Consider the following 17,596-nt stretch of genomic DNA (forward strand, 5'->3'; position numbering starts at 1 on the left):
AGACGAAGAAGAGAATGATGTATGCTCCCGGCGCCTATTTATACTATAGTCGCACCGGTAGTGACGTCATGGCTGTCGCCGGCCAACGAGTTGGTGTTTTTTCAATGTATGCTTCAGACACGAGTCACAACGAGGCGTTCCCCATAGCGACCCCTAGAGGACGCAGTTCGAAGTTCCCATGAAAGGGAACTGGGAATACATTAGTTAATGCATTAGCTAACATGAACTAACAATGAGCAATACATTTTTTTTTAATGATCTTTGGTAATGTTAGTAAAACTTTAATTGTTCATCATTTGTTCATGTTAGTTCACTGTACATTAATGTTAAAAAATACAATATTGATTTATATTGTATTTAATGCAATTTTATTTGTAAATCTTGAAATTAACATTGACTATAATAATAAATGCTGTAGACGTATTGTTCATTATTAGTTCATGTTAATTAATGTGGTTAACTAATGTTAACATATAAAACCTTACTGTAAAGTGTTACTGGAAATCTAGCGCTTGATTTGAGTGGAATCAATGTTTTTCTTCTAGCTAAAAAAAAAAAAAAGCTTGTGTAGGATTGTTATGTTTTTTTTTTAATCATATATTTTTTACTTTGAGGCAGTTCTTTCCTTCCCAAATAATGTTTTCCCCCCATTATTACACTCTATCATTTTTAGCCTAATCCTACTGTTTTATAAAATCAAAACAAGCACACATTTGTCTTTTTGCCCTGAATGCATGTGTGTGTCATTTTTCAGATGAAGAGTTTTTTCATCAGCTTTTCCAGTTTTTTTTTTTTTTTTTTTTACATTTACCAGTTCAGTGATCCACTGACTGCCTCTAGAGGTCAATGGTTAACTCCATTTTGGCTCAGAATGGACTGTTTTCTTAAGGGTGACATGCTGAAGATTTAGAGATAGGCCTCAGTGCAGGGGATGTAATTGTTGGTTAAACCCCCTTTAATCCAAAGGATTTTCTATACAACTGCTAATTTGTCAAGACCATCATTAATATCTGATAAAAAAAATACAAGACATTCCTCAACCAAATAAATGCTTCAACAGTGAAAAAGATTGTTGTAGTTGAATGGATGTGCTTTAACTTCTAGGATAACACTATAATGTTTGTTTTGATGTGATAGTTAAGGTTAGGATTAGGTTTTTTTTGTAATTGCCAGTTATTTAAATGGTCTACTATCACTCCAGCAATCTTCAGCGCCACCAGGTCTGAAAATTCATTCCTCAAATCCATTGAGGTTATTCATGGAGTTAAGCGTTAATAGGCTTATGGTATGTCATTGTATCATGGCATGTATTTATACCACAGTCAGTAGAGTTGCATTCAATACACTCAGAATTCAAGGAAGAATATTTTACATTTATTCTGTTTTCTATGTACATTTTGTTGTATGTACAGCCAGGTAATTCATATTTGTATGTTTCTGACAGTTATTCATAAGCGTTCAAAATTATAAACCAGACTGGTTACATTATTTCTTTTTTAAGTTTTTCTTATTTTTTTGAAATAAAAAGATTCATGGAGTTAAGCGTTAATAGGCTTATGGTATGTCATTGTATCATGGCATGTATTTATACCACAGTCAGTAGAGTTGCATTCAATACACTCAGAATTCAAGGAAGAATATTTTACATTTATTCTGTTTTCTATGTACATTTTGTTGTATGTACAGCCAAGTAATTCATGTTTATATGTTTTTGACAGTTATTTGTAGGCATTCAAAATTATAAACCAGACTGATTGTTTTTCTGCATTTTCCCTCTCTCTCTCTCTTATCTAAAAAGAAAGTTTGACTACCAAAGTCAAAGTAATGAAAAAAGTCAACTTAGCAAATGGCCTTTAAAGGTAAAGTAACAAAGTTTTAAAATACAAGAAAAATAAATACTATCAACAGGAAAAATCTGCTTATTACAAGTGTCCAACAATAAAGATCTCCTTACCAAAGTTTGATGTGATATTGTATCTCAGATGTTCTAGAATAACTCAATAGCATTTTTGAGTTATTAACTCTGTGATTGGTGCTTTGAGAAAGATGTTACTGTGTACAAACAGAGATACTGGGGCCAGTATGGCCATGATAACTCGCTTATAAGTACTATTAAACTATCAATCTGTTGTACTGTTAATTTGTATTGTGTGCTGTGCCACACAATTTCCAGCTAACATTTTTGTAAAAAGTGCTCATTTATCCAATTATTTTTACTGACTTTTTGTATCATGGACCTACTGGTAATTCAGAGACATAAAGATGCATACATAATTTGTGAACACTGATTTAAGTGGAAAAAACTTGTAATACATCCCTGAAAAAAATCTGCACCACCAAAATGCGTTAGTCTTGACTAGCTAAAAATCAGCACATAATCTGCTGTGATTTGAGAGACAAATGGTGCTCACTGACCAGATTCCCATACAGGTTTAAAGAAACCATCAAGCATAAAATCCCAAACATTTGTTCTATCACATATTGCCTCATACCTTCAAAGTACAAAGTCAAAAACAACTCAAATAATGAATTGAAAAAAGTACTATAAAACTGGATTGGTTTCTTTCATTATTTTGTCATCCTTTTCTTTTTTTAATGAAAGGTTTGTCAATAAATCTGTTGGCAACCTTGTGCATTTGTCTTTGCATTGAAAGGGAAAAGTTCTTTGTCCCTGATATACAGTCAGTATCATGCAAATGCATGTCTCATGTTACTGTCCTGCTCAAACACTGAGACATTCATTGCTGCCTCAGCCAGTTGAACTAGCCTCAAACTGTTTATGACACAAGTTGCCTATGCCACAAGCTCTCAAAGGCAGCTTAGATATAAAAAATATAAATATGCAAAAAAGCACCTCTCCTCCATGTTGGGGCCTCTTATGCTGCTCGAGAGAATCCAGTTAGCTGCCCTCATTCCAGTCAGGCATAATGCTTACACTGTGTATGGCGTGGTACTGGTGCGGGGACAGGGTGCGGGGTATACTATGAGTGTACAAGTACTCGTTGCCCTGCAGGCCGGCAGTTGGCGACTGAATTCCCGCACTCGGACTGCACTGGCGGCCCAGCGACTGATGGGACATGGAACCCTGGTACATCGCATGGGTGTCGCCCAGCTGTGGTGAGGCGTGGCCTGCGACGCCACTCAATCTGGACACGAGGGTTCCTGAGGTGAAGTGAGCTGAGAAGTGCTGGTAGGGCAGTCGCTCCATCTGCTGCATGGTTGTCACCGAGCAGCCGCCGTAAGGTGAGACGCCCGCCCAGGTGTTGCAGCTGATGTCTTCCAGGCTGGGCATGGGCTCGGTGGATTGCGATGCGCTGGCATACATGCAAGCCTGCCGCTGGCCAGACTCGGCCCTGTAGGGGGCGCCATTAAGACCCAGAGACTGAGAGTAGCTTACGGGTCGATAGTAGTGATCGTCCTCACTGGATGAGCTTTCCACATAGGTCTTCTTGTATGAGTGCTCTCCTGTGTGACAGTCGTCCTCAACTGCACAGATAAAATGGGATGGAAATGAACTCAGTGGTTGAGCAGTGGTTCTCATCCACATGCCTGGAGCCCAACACTGCACATTTTGCATGTCTCCTTTGTTTGACACACCCATTTCAGGTTTTGGAGTCTCTACTAATGAGCTGATGACCTGAATCAGGTGTGTTTGATTAAGGAAACATACAGGCTCCAGGAGTATGGTTGAGAACCACTGATCTAGAAATATCCCAACTGATAATTAACACTAAAAGGTAAAATTTCAAATGACATGATGGACCCACCTTTCCTCTTAATGCAGTGATAGTCTTGGCTGTGTTCATGGGGCAGCGGGTAAGAGCTTGACTGAGGCAGCAGATCCTGGGATGTGCTCGTGACCCCGTTCTCACACGAGTACTGAGAGCTCATGGCGCTAGGAGTAGACAGACCTTGCACATCACTGCCAAATGGACTCTGGCTGGTGCCAACCCGCTGACGCACAGTACTGCGAGGAACCACTGGATACTCCTTGGTGCTTTAGGGAACAGAACAGACCTCATGAGCCATTTCACGGCATACATTTACATGCTGTCTTTCAGTCAGGGATCTTGCAACCATTCCATTGGTAACTAACCACATCCACCATTGACGCACACCACTGCGCCAGAATAATCTGTTCGCCATCTGTCTGCGACGGGAGCTTTTCCATGCCAATTAATCAATGAAAGTTGTAAGAGGCACTTTGCTTTAATTCCTACGCTATTTCTTTTGAACCACTGACCTGGTTTCCAGTTGGTCCGAGTTTAACTAAGACCAGACCTGCTTTGTCTCAGTGTTTGACAGTGGAGGACAGATAGGATATCAGGACCTTTGACTTCTACAGAGCACCATGGTGGAGTTTCTTTATTCTTTCTGTAGTTTTATGATGCATTACTCTTTTCTTTTTAACGAATAGTGGTTCCTTGCTTGTACACCACCTTGGATTAAAGCTTCTGCTGAATGCATAAAGTCATGCTAATAGCAGTGCCATGTAAACGATTCAGTAGGAGAATCGTACAGGCATTAGTTGGGTCTTAAAGTCTTCAGGTCATTATCTGGAAACTCAATAGAAGGCTCTCATGGGAGACATTAGTCAATTCTTTCTCTGCTTGTTTGAAAGTAACAACAGACAAAGTTAACTACGGCATGGAAAAAGCATTGCCATTTTTTCCTAGTGTATCAATGAAGTCTGTCATTTTGGAGTGGACAACGCCTGTGTTGGCTGCTGTGGGCCCTACGACCAGATTTTCTGCTTTGAAAATGTGTTTTTCCACACTCTATACTGCAGTCATCTGGAGAAAATAAGAACACGAGCCATGTGGTCTTTGCCTCCACTGGACCAACTATATCACAACTGCAGACAACTGTTCTGGATCTACACAGAACTGAAAGAGAGATATTGCCATGGTTATAGGGCCAGTCAGATGAGAGTCAGCAGCTCCGGGAGTGGACGGTTTTCAAGAGGAACACTCAAATAACAAGTGTCCCCTCAGTCAAGAGCACTGCCTTTAGGAAAGCAGCCGTCTCTGGTTTATATCTGTGCTGGGTGAGCGTTTGTGCATTGATCAACACTGCCCTATTTAGTTTAGTTTTAATCTAACTGCCCATCAGACGACACTGGTCAAGTCTCCTGTCAGGCCTGATGTGAGCATATTTAGAGTGGCTGTGTGTAGGACACCTATATAAAGAGGGAGCTCCTAACCTGAGCTGTTAGGATGGCTGATAGGTTTGTTTATCACTATAATTAACTCTATGCAAGCTCTCGCTCATGTAAATGTCACTCTTAACAGACTCACCTCTGCATTCTTGACATGCGATGCAGCTCCATATCGTCACTTCCACGAAAGCCCTTTGCAAAGGGATTGTTCTCAATCTTCAGCTGGGTGATCTGTAAAACAGCCAACACACTAGTGTTACCTTGCTTCAGTGTTTGGTCTTCAGCACCTGTATTCACTGTTTAAATACGGCTGAAGTCTCTACATTCACTTAAAACAAACAATGAGATTCTCAACCTGATTTGAACTCCAGATATCTTGTTATTAATGACATGAAAGCATGCTTTGACATCTTAGAGCCCACATGACATTGTTTTATTTCTAAATGATGCATCTTGACAGAGTAAAAGAAAATTCAAAAGATGATGTATAGATGATTGGCTATTACCACCTTTTTACCGTTTGCAGTAATGCATTCATGAATTTGCACTGACCACTGTTCTGCACTGACCAACTGATTGCTTTGTAAGTTTCTGTGGGAATGAGGGAACCCACTGGAACAATCACTTCAGTCTTGTCTTTGAAACCATATCTAATAGAATATTTTATTGCACAATGTCTATAAAGGAGCATAATGAGCTGCTCTATGTGGAAATTGACAAATTATCCTAGTGGTTTTCTCTGCTTTGTCAGCAGATGATGAAAAGATGACATTTTGATGTACCCAGGCTGTGGTTTTTTGATGCTGCCCTAATGTAGAAACTGACATCTGTCAGTTTGGTTAAAGATTGGTGTAGATTTTTGTCTTTACATAAAACTGAAAATGTTTCTAATAATTCCACACAAGAAGCACAGATAATGTAAATCCTGTCATCGTCTGTGAGATCTAATATAAATTGTTAGAGGTCAACGTAAAATATTTTGTCCTTTGTAAATGGCGTTTTTGAATTAAAAAGGACAGACATTCTTTTTGTCTTAATGATAACTTCTTTGGTTTTCAAACATTTGTATATAAAGTTAATCCCAAGTGCCACTGCCAAATTTACAAAAGCGATTTGACAAGATGTGTACTGATAGACTCTTTGCGGGTTTGAGGTGAGTTTAGGGATAGTCCTTTAATGAGACTCACTGTCTCTGCAAAGGTTTTATTTTTGGCTGTTGTGGTGTGTTTCCTAACAGGACCTGATCTTTGACATTACTTTGGCTCTCACTTGAGACCTTGTAAAAAAAAAAAAGACATGTTGGGACGCACCTTTCACCTCTCATAAACGCACTATGTGCTTGGCAGACTTCACAAAACTGAGTGGTTTTGTATATGACAACTTTGATGCTCCTTTTAAAAGTGCAAACTGAATTTTTTCAAAATATTTTCTGTAATAATGTCTTTTTCGAAGGTTGACCTGAATTGGCGGCGCTTTGGTAGATGCGAATTCTTTCAAGTTGTTTGGTCACTACAGTTACCTGTTGTTTTCGTCTTTATATTTATTCAGTTTATATCTCTTATCTTATTATTTTTATTCACTTTATTTCTCAGTTTTTTCTCTGATCAATTTAATTAACTGAAGTGCGGGTTTATTGAAACTTGGAAAAAAGAGCCGTGCGTCACAGCAGCAGGTTTTATGAGAAATTGTGTGTGTGTGTGTGTGTGTGTGTGTGTGTATATATATATATAAGGAAGAATATGTGTCATATGCTCATATGTAACTAGTGAAATGTTGCTCGTGAAGAAATAAAGGTAACCTGCTTGGTTATAAGTAAGAGAAATAAGTGGTGAAAAAATTTAAAAACCAAGAAGTGTAAATAATTAATAGACTTCATCCTGTCCGTTAATTAAAAACCAACATTTTTCTTTTTGTATTAAAAGCAAGGGCGAAAAAACAAAGTATATGGACTTCATCTCGGCGGTCTCTTAAAAAAGCGTCGAAAAGCCTTCTAGAGACGTCAAACAAACAGACCTTTGGCCGTCCCGGTGTTTTACTCTAATTGCATTCAATGAATAAATACTGGTAAACAAAAGTGGTCTAAAATAAAGTCTGCTAAATGTGCGCAGTTCGATTCTTTCTCACACCAGTCGAATCAATTATTACACAAACCGTTATCCAGATGAGTGTTAGACTCACCCGAAACGAAGTGTCCATCTTTATCATATACTTATTTGCAAATATGATACGCACTATCAACTATTTGGACTATTTGACTACAGCGAAAAACGAGTTTTTAACTGCACAAAGTTACATTAACAACTGTCCATCCAAAAGTGCAACAAGTGTGACAAAAACACAGACATGCCTATGACAAATAATGTAATCATTTATTAAGGACACATTGTGCATATTGTTTGGGTGTACAGTCATTTATCCCTGTATTTAGTTATTATTATAAACGATTTCCCCCCCACTTATATCATGTTCAATCAACTAGCTTAGAATGACGAGGTAGAAATATCATGGTTGGAACTAGACTATTAAGCAATTTTCGAAATTTGAATATTCTGAGAAATATAACAGCTGACTAAATAATAAATCATGATTAGTGTAACATTTCGTTTTCATAGTGCTTAGCCATTTAAACATTTCGGACATCTTTTATTCTTCTTTTTTTTTTGTCTAAGTAAAATATGTGATAGTAATTCTCGCTGAGCTGTGTGTCTAGCAATAAACGCGTTGCATTATTAACAGTAATACTGCCAGACTTTCAATATGCAAGACGAGCTATGCTTTCAAGAAAATCACTTAACCGGCTGATGAACTGATACCTTTTCTTGAATTCAGAGAGGAAAAATCAACAGGTAAAGTAAATAAATAGATTTATAAATGCTCGTTACATTAATGAATATTATAAATTCGTATCAGAGGAATCAACAGTTACAATTAGCAACAATATTTTTGCTAGCTACACAAATATTTTTTTCTTCTTCTGCAAATCTGCCAGAGTCCCTAAAAGGCTATGGAATCAAGCTGTTGTCATGGTCTTACGAGTAATTGAATTGGAATCATTCTATCAACCAGGGGCCAGTTGCATAAACTTAGCCACCATCTTAAGACTGTCTTAAAAAATAGTTTGACCAACTAGCAGTTGCCAAAGGGTAATCAGTCTTATTTTTCCAATACAAATAAGACCAATCTACCTTTTCATAATTGAATTTAAAAAGCTATGACCAGTCTTGAAGAAAAACAATTAGTTGACTAACTTTTTAAGACTAGTCTAAACCGTTTATGCAACCGGCCCAGGAATTATAAATCGAATTTTTGATACTTTCCTAAAACAGATAAGCCTATGCTAATTCTATAATTTCGTAGATTAACAAACTCGAATCAATTTTTTTTTTACTTCATATTTATAATGTTAAAAATGATCAAAACACGATAACCTAAAATTCTCGCCACTCATTTTATCCCGTCTCATCGTCTTACCTTATGGTTTTGGTAAGATGTGACTGCAATGAAAGCCGTTTCTGGGAACACATGAGTGCAGAAAGCGGTGTTTTTGGATCCAAATCCGTTATTTTCATCTGCCTTTACGATGTGGATCCTCGGTTGATATTTATGCATGGAATTCAGGATAATCTGAAAAGAAAATAGAGCGCAAACATGACCGACCTTGTAAAGCAAACATCTCGCATCCATGTGCGAATTATTCAGCTGATCTTTTCGATTACAGGCAGTAGGCTAATATAGCCTACTATATTAATAGTAATTCATTTTATATAAATATGACCTCCTTCGTACCGCTTTGAGATCAATAATTAGCGCTATTGCGGTCCGTCTGTCCGCACTTAAACTTGAGACCTGCTTTCCGTGGACAAGCCTAATTGTAGTCTCGGATTTCTAGAGACACTTTGCTAAGCAATGACCCTTTTTTCTAATGTTGCATGTTTTAATACATGCAAAACGGTTTTGTCCATCTCTAAAACCTCCTGCCAAATGCTATTTACTGTTCAAACGAGACTCAAACGCTACATCTGTCTACCAAACAGAAGTTTTACAGGAGTGCTGAAAAATGTCCATCTGTAGTAGCTGTTTTGCAGTGGTCACTTGTCTTGAGTATGGATTTTAAGAAGAATATTATTAAAATGACTTTTGTCCAAGTTGACTAACTTTTTAAGACTAGTCTAAACCGTTTATGCAACCGGCCCAGGAATTATAAATCGAATTTTTGATACTTTCCTAAAACAGATAAGCCTATGCTAATTCTATAATTTCGTAGATTAACAAACTCGAATCAATTTTTTTTTTACTTCATATTTATAATGTTAAAAATGATCAAAACACGATAACCTAAAATTCTCGCCACTCATTTTATCCCGTCTCATCGTCTTACCTTATGGTTTTGGTAAGATGTGACTGCAATGAAAGCCGTTTCTGGGAACACATGAGTGCAGAAAGCGGTGTTTTTGGATCCAAATCCGTTATTTTCATCTGCCTTTACGATGTGGATCCTCGGTTGATATTTATGCATGGAATTCAGGATAATCTGAAAAGAAAATAGAGCGCAAACATGACCGACCTTGTAAAGCAAACATCTCGCATCCATGTGCGAATTATTCAGCTGATCTTTTCGATTACAGGCAGTAGGCTAATATAGCCTACTATATTAATAGTAATTCATTTTATATAAATATGACCTCCTTCGTACCGCTTTGAGATCAATAATTAGCGCTATTGCGGTCCGTCTGTCCGCACTTAAACTTGAGACCTGCTTTCCGTGGACAAGCCTAATTGTAGTCTCGGATTTCTAGAGACACTTTGCTAAGCAATGACCCTTTTTTCTAATGTTGCATGTTTTAATACATGCAAAACGGTTTTGTCCATCTCTAAAACCTCCTGCCAAATGCTATTTACTGTTCAAACGAGACTCAAACGCTACATCTGTCTACCAAACAGAAGTTTTACAGGAGTGCTGAAAAATGTCCATCTGTAGTAGCTGTTTTGCAGTGGTCACTTGTCTTGAGTATGGATTTTAAGAAGAATATTATTAAAATGACTTTTGTCCAAGTTCTTGTCGGCTTTGTGGGTTGTTTCTATCCTCCAAGTCAAATGTGTGTGTGTGTGTGTGTAATGTTGGCTACTCTAAGTGGATTTTGTCTAAACTTTGCATTCTGGATGAGCATGCCAAGTTTACACACACACATGCATTCCTATTTTCCATTTCCATGCTTTTCCCCTCGCATGCATTCTCCAAACAACTGCAGTGTTTCTCCTTTGATCAGTGGCATCGGTCCACTCCCTCCAAGCAGCTCTTGGCTCAACATAACACTGAGACTTGGAAAGCAGGGCTCGCTGTGAACTTTTACCATTGCTCTCAGTGGAGAATATTGCTTTTGCTCAAGATCGACAAGATGATTTATTGCTGAAGGTAAAATACAAAATGCATTGCTTTAATATCTGTGATGTCGAAATGAAATAATTCACAGTTTTCTGAATCATCAGGCATGCAGCCATGCACACTGTAAGCCTACTTGGATTGAACAAGAATTGCAAACACAGTTTTGGCGAAAAGTTGAGTGAGACATAAGAATATTTGGAGAACTGTATGGACATGAGAAAAGTTTTTTTGTGGGACCACCCACTGAGAGTGCAGCATTTGTCTGTTCTGGGGGTGCCCTGTTGTCCCATTTCTCCATTTGCCCCTACGCTGTATGATAGTTTTTAATGATAGTGAGCGATCACTGAGGGCCATGAATGTTGCCCCACTCTTTCATGTTGCCAACATCACAGGGACTCTGAAACACTGCAAATTAACAGCCTTTGTATACCTCTGTCCATCACTCATCACACTCTGTCATTAAATATAAACAGTTTGAAGCACAGTTATCCAAACTCCGCCATTTTGATATTTCTGGACGGCTGCAAGAGGCAAAGAATGTGTAGGCCTATGAACGCTTGATGAATGGTAAATGATCAAAGCCAAAGCTGTAGTTTGCTTCCATCTAAAAACATCTTTAACTTGGAAAATTCAAACTGTGTTCTCATCCTCGCAAGTTAACTATTGCTTTTACTGTGTGCATGCTTTAGAAGTTATCCACATGGGAATTATTCTAAGTTTCTTTCAGACATTTTTATCTCATCATTGGAGTCTAATTAAGACAGAGTTCTGAACTATTGGGTTGTTTCATGTATTGCCTAACATGTTCCTGCTTATTGCATGTTCAGCCCTGTTTCTGAGACTAGTAATTATAAATAGGTCTGAAATTATTTCAACCACCTGGAACAACAAACCGATAGATTGTTATTTTGGTTGAGAAGCCGTACTTCATTTATAAATCCCAGGGCACTCTTTCAGCACAAAAGGGGGCATGCCAAGAACCACTGAAACCAATCAAAAATGCATTCTGGACAGAAATTTACAACTCGGCTCACATTCCAGCTGGGCTCCGATTTCATTCTACCAGCTGAGGTTTGGCAGGAAAACAAGCCTGATCGACGTCAACCTTGTGATCCGAACTAAACAGCAAACTGCTTGCAGTCACAGATATGCATATGAGACATCTAAGCACCATCTGTTCAGATACAGACACAATGCTTCTTTTTCTAATCTCACTCTTAAGGTGATCTGGCTTGTCCAGAAATCTGAGAAATGTTGAACCTCATGCTTTATTAAAACTCGGGCTGGTCTTTCTTTCACCAACATGCAGCAAAAAATTCCTCTATATTAGTTTACTGTGCATTATGCTGAAAGTGGATGCTACACATATTAAAATCTCTGGTTCCTGAAGAATGCAATTTCTTTAAACCCACACTAGTTTACAGAGAGTAAATTTATAATCTGAATTTAGTGTTTCCACATCTGAGGCCAACTGCTGGTGCTTCTGTTGTCACAATTATCATTACCAAATTATTTCAACCACCTGGAACAACAAACCGATAGATTGTTATTTTGGTTGAGAAGCCGTACTTCATTTATAAATCCCAGGGCACTCTTTCAGCACAAAAGGGGGCATGCCAAGAACCACTGAAACCAATCAAAAATGCATTCTGGACAGAAATTTACAACTCGGCTCACATTCCAGCTGGGCTCCGATTTCATTCTACCAGCTGAGGTTTGGCAGGAAAACAAGCCTGATCGACGTCAACCTTGTGATCCGAACTAAACAGCAAACTGCTTGCAGTCACAGATATGCATATGAGACATCTAAGCACCATCTGTTCAGATACAGACACAATGCTTCTTTTTCTAATCTCACTCTTAAGGTGATCTGGCTTGTCCAGAAATCTGAGAAATGTTGAACCTCATGCTTTATTAAAACTCGGGCTGGTCTTTCTTTCACCAACATGCAGCAAAAAATTCCTCTATATTAGTTTACTGTGCATTATGCTGAAAGTGGATGCTACACATATTAAAATCTCTGGTTCCTGAAGAATGCAATTTCTTTAAACCCACACTAGTTTACAGAGAGTAAATTTATAATCTGAATTTAGTGTTTCCACATCTGAGGCTGTCTGCCTGTGTTTCTGTTGTCACAATTATCATTACCGGATTTAAGATGTGTTTTGGTTATTACACTGTTCTGGTTTTTGTCAGTAACACCTCTTCAGGGGTGGATTTCCTGATCTAGATCCTTGGATACAATTAATCCACAACACTACCTGATCAGATCGACATGTGTGTCTCTTTAAAAACTCAAATCCTCTTTCTCTGCTGTCATTTCTGTTTTTTTTTTGTGCTGATTTCAAATAGCTACAATCCAAAATGTGATAATATTGTCAGTAATATATTTGTTTATTCAAGCAAAAAGTTTCAAAGCAAATCCATGAATCAGTTATTCACTCACATGTCCAAAGGGATCAAGGTGGTTGTTTGTTAATTTAAGCTTCTGGAAAGACACCAGTTGCCGCATCCAGTGCGCTCCAGTGGCTGGAGAATCTGGATGGACGTACAGCCTTCCCGGCATCGCAGGTTCTGCTTTCCCTGTCACAGACCTGATTTGTAGTGCAAAAAACAGCATTTTAAACACAATTTTGTCTTTATTTATACATACATTTGCTTCATTGTAAATACACATTGACTTCCCTCAACACCGTAGTCTATAATACATTAAATATTTTATATTACTTTTATCTTAGTTATCTGTCATGTGCTCATTGATATTACTCTCTGCTGTATTAGGGAAGTCACTGTGACAGATTTGAGATTCTGTTTATTTGTCCATGCATTAATTATTACAAGGATAATTTCATTAAAACTAAAAGATGTTTTGTTCCCTCAACATGTTTCCTTTATTGCAATTGAAATGCGATCCAGCCTACTACCTCCCATTATCATGCATCACTGCCTTGTGTATTGTACATAATGTCTTTCAAAGTCCGGTTTATTTGGTTAATGGCTAAGATGATGGTTGATCAGGAGGGCCATTAGTTCCATGAGCTTGCACTGAATGGGTAATTATCAGGGATATTGGCTTGTGGACATCCTCCCTCAATAACCTTAACAATTGAAAACCACTGACCCTAAAAAAGGAATATAAAACAAGTAGCAGTTCTGTGCAGCAGATGGAATTGTCAGTACAGCAATGCGAAAGTAATTTTTTTCTCATCCTTAATGTATACATTTTAAAGTTTAAATTGGTTAAACTGAAATGTAAAAACTAATTTGTGTTACCATTAAGGAATATTTTAATGGCCACACTGCCTTCTTTACTTAGTCTGTGTCCCTCAGCACTGCACCTATAATCTTTAAGGATTAATAATGAGAATGAATGAGCCTAATTTAATTATTTGACTAATATGTGTTGCACCAGCTTGATATTCTGACAGGTCTTGTCAGGGACATTTGAGAAGGTTCTCTTTAGTACTAGAAGTTGGCTAAGATGGACAATTGAAAACTTCAAACTTTTGCTTTAAACGACTTTGAAAATCTTCTAGAATCCATCTACTTAGTGAAAAAAAAGGAATGTCAGAAATAAAATTAGCAAATAAATAACCTGCATCAGTAACTTTGACTCTTAATAAAACAATTGACTCACGAACCATTTGTTATCGGCGAATTTATAGCGGTGGTCGTCCGCTGGCACAACATCCATCAGCAGAATGTATTTGGTTTTTGGGTTCAACACGGTGACCTTCACTTTGAAGCTTGGGAACATCCGCCTGTGGATAAAAATGGAAAAAATATTACAGCACGGATTGCCTACAAGATGTGTTTAAGCTTTTATTTAATTATGATGACATAGGCTACTACTACTACTAGACTTTTATTTTTCAACTTCAGTGTAGATTTGTTACAGGAGAAAACATATTATATTCATTTAAAATACATATAGCCTAAATCGATCATTTTAAACCAGCGTATAATATTTATTCTGAAGCGTGCTCATGGAGACGATTTTTTGACACGACACAAAATCAGTTATGTTGAACGGTCGAGTTGCCTGTTCAGGTTTGTGGCGATTTTGTCAAGAGTTTTTACTCCAGACTATAAGGTAGAGAATAAGTTTTTTCACTAACGAGGAAACGATATTAGTACAAAAGCCACCTTGTCCAGCTGTGTTCAGAGAGAAAATCAGTTTTTGAAAGCCGCCGCGATGTGACTGAATAATAAATGACAAGAACTGCAAGACAATTTGCTATCAGGCATACGGACTCATTGAGGCATTTATAACGTTAAACATCAAAATAATTTCCAGCGATGATCTCGGTATTTCTCGATCTTTTTATCCTCTCACACTGAACCTACTGTCAAGCAACAGCAAAGTCGCAGTGAGGAGTTCATGCCCACTGATTTCATTTTTTTAACCCGCATCTGATTGTTAATGAAAGAGGACTACACGCTTGCTGAAATACTAACTTCAGTGTTCAATATATTCTAACACTTCTCCGCTAAAAGAGAACAATAACAATGCCGCAGATATAAACCACCAGACTGCTGCTATCTTATAAACAATTAGTAACCTTAAAACAGACTAGCAAATCCCGTTAATTGTACATTTCAGAGACAATGCTGTTAGTATGCGATGATAATATTGTAAACAAATGTTCTTAAAGTTTTAAAGTGAGATCTACGTTTGGTGCATATCTGTAACAATATTGGAAAAATCTGCATCGAGAATCCAAATGATGAATACTTCCAGCTTCAGTAATAATTCGCATAAAAACTCTTAAATTATAGGGTCAAACTAATGCTTACTGATTTACTGGAATTAGCTTACTGCTAACATTGCAAAATGTTGTAATCTCAAACTTTCAAAATACATTCTTAATAAAATAATAATAATACAAAGTAGTATAAATGATATTTATATAATACAAAGTTAAAATGTTGAAATACATCTAAACGAACCACTTAGAAATCACTATTATAGCTGTGTAGAAACCTGACTTTTATGCTAATCTATATAGCCCCAAGCAAACCACATTGTGCCGTTAAAAATCAAAATGGAAAAAGTATATTAAAATCTATATGTCCATTGCAGTAGGAAGAATATATAAAATAATAGACTCATTTACAATGAATATTGTTCAATTAGTATTATAATTATTAATAATAATAGGCGAATTAGTAGTATAACGATTGTAATGATAAATTCGTAATTGTACTTTGTGTGCATTTTTTATTTTTATATAGCCTAGGTTATCCGAAAACTACATATGCAATGCATTTTCGAAACATTTGTAAATATTTGTGTCTTACCTCCCTGCTTTGGTGATGATCATTTCAGTTCCCACTTCATGAAACTTTGTCCACAACTCTCGCTCGTGTAAGTAAACTTTTATCCCTTCCATTCCCTTTTAAAAAGACAGATGCAGACATGGAGAATGAACCCAGACAGCAGACAGTTTCGGCCCAGATCCGGCCCGCATGGATTTCACATGGGCCAGATGTGGGCCGGATCTGGGCCAACACTATGTTGCTGTCTGGGAACGTAACGAATGCAGATGCACTGCAGCTTTTCAAACATTAATAACGACGGTGCCACTACTCAAAATGGCTTTAAAATTCATGTGGAGGAGAGAGAGAGAAAAAAAGTTGTTCATCTTTAAGTATAGAAAAAATGCTGGCCTAGAGTAAATCACTGTAAACGCAGAATTCGTTTTTATGAATAAAATGCAAGATTAAGTTAGTAGAACTTTATGTTAGTAGGACTAAGCTACATAAGCATGTTAGTTGCACTTCATTTGAATTCTTGAGTAGCCTAAACTATAACTCAAACACACAATTGGATTGCTTTAATCTAACGAATTTTTATAGAATCATCATGGAATGACAGCAAAGAAAGATTTTTTTTTCTTTTTACAGAAATACGTGAACTAGTTACATCTACACGGAGCCAGATTTCAGACAAGTTCGTGTACGAAATTACTTGTAGTTGCAATATTTAGTTAGATATTCGCATTTATGTATATTATATTCGTATTTATCTCATTCTGTCAATCCACATTTGAATGCTCTTCGATAGCACTCGTGTAGCCTCTGTAAGTTTTATGTTTTGCTTTGATTGCCCTCTGAACAAAAGTACGTGATGAAATTACTGCACCGTTGTTACATTTGTTACATTTTTTGTCTAGGGGTTGGAGAAAAGGTGAAAAAAAAAAAAAGGTCATTTTTTTGGAGGTCATCACTCCTGTCCCAGCCAGCAATCACCACATGAATTTTAAATACAATTGTTTTTTTTATTGACTCTGGTTTAAGGGGGGGTAAAAAGGAAGCAAGAAACTTCAAGAGGGGACCAGGCCAAAACAACAAACAAAAGAAGTCTAAATGTTGGGAGGATCAAACTAACTTACCTGAATAAATAATAATAATAATAATAATAATAATAAAAACAAATATAAACAACATAACTCTTACCTCACTCCCTAACTAACTAAAAACAGGTGAAAACACGATTAGCAAAAGAAAATGGCGTCCATCTCTTTACGGCTTCCACAATTAAATAGGGGCAACAACAAAGGAATTTGAACAGTATATAGTTCAACAGAGTCAAATTATAAACAGGTTAGATTGGTTAACAAAAGAAGTACTTAGTAACACAAACTCGAGGCATAGGCTCTCACAACAGTCAACCAAGACACATGCTCAACAATCACATGCTGGGGCAGGAGGAAAGACTCTCTCAACTTCCTGGCTTTCCACCTCAGCTTTATCCACCACTTATTAATTTTCTTAGATCAGCTATTGGCTCAGATCTGCCACTAGTGCATCTCTTACACGTTTACTTAGCTGTCCAAATCTGGACATTCCACATACTTCTATTGTTTTTATATAGCTAACACAATTAGCTTACTATATATATATATATATATATATATAAGGACGTCCCCAAAAGGAGGTTTTAAGAGGAATATTTGGCTCACTTCTGCGTACAAATTTGATCTTAAAATTTTTGGTTAAATAGCCACACACACACACACACACACACACACACACACACACACACGCGAATA

General features: G+C 37.3%; 1 protein-coding gene across 1 annotated transcript in view; it reads right to left on the reverse strand.

Annotated features, from left to right (window-relative positions):
- Positions 1 to 2,336: 2,336 nt before the first annotated feature.
- The window catches only part of LOC107688016 (T-box transcription factor TBX5-A-like), a 27,531-nt gene continuing 12,271 nt past the window's right edge, over positions 2,337 to 17,596 (reverse strand). The window contains exons 3-9 of the mRNA XM_016485561.1: positions 15,843 to 15,937; positions 14,183 to 14,302; positions 12,988 to 13,135; positions 9,537 to 9,689; positions 5,298 to 5,389; positions 3,768 to 3,997; positions 2,337 to 3,486 (exon numbers count right to left, since the gene is read on the reverse strand). Coding sequence (XP_016341047.1) covers positions 2,900 to 3,486; positions 3,768 to 3,997; positions 5,298 to 5,389; positions 9,537 to 9,689; positions 12,988 to 13,135; positions 14,183 to 14,302; positions 15,843 to 15,937 — 1,425 coding nt within the window. The 3' untranslated portion in view covers positions 2,337 to 2,899. The remainder of the gene's footprint in view (positions 3,487 to 3,767; positions 3,998 to 5,297; positions 5,390 to 9,536; positions 9,690 to 12,987; positions 13,136 to 14,182; positions 14,303 to 15,842; positions 15,938 to 17,596) is intronic.

This window comes from Sinocyclocheilus anshuiensis, unplaced genomic scaffold (genome assembly GCF_001515605.1).
Source record: "Sinocyclocheilus anshuiensis isolate Anshui unplaced genomic scaffold, SAMN03320099.WGS_v1.1 scaffold189, whole genome shotgun sequence".
NCBI lineage: Eukaryota > Metazoa > Chordata > Actinopteri > Cypriniformes > Cyprinidae > Sinocyclocheilus > Sinocyclocheilus anshuiensis.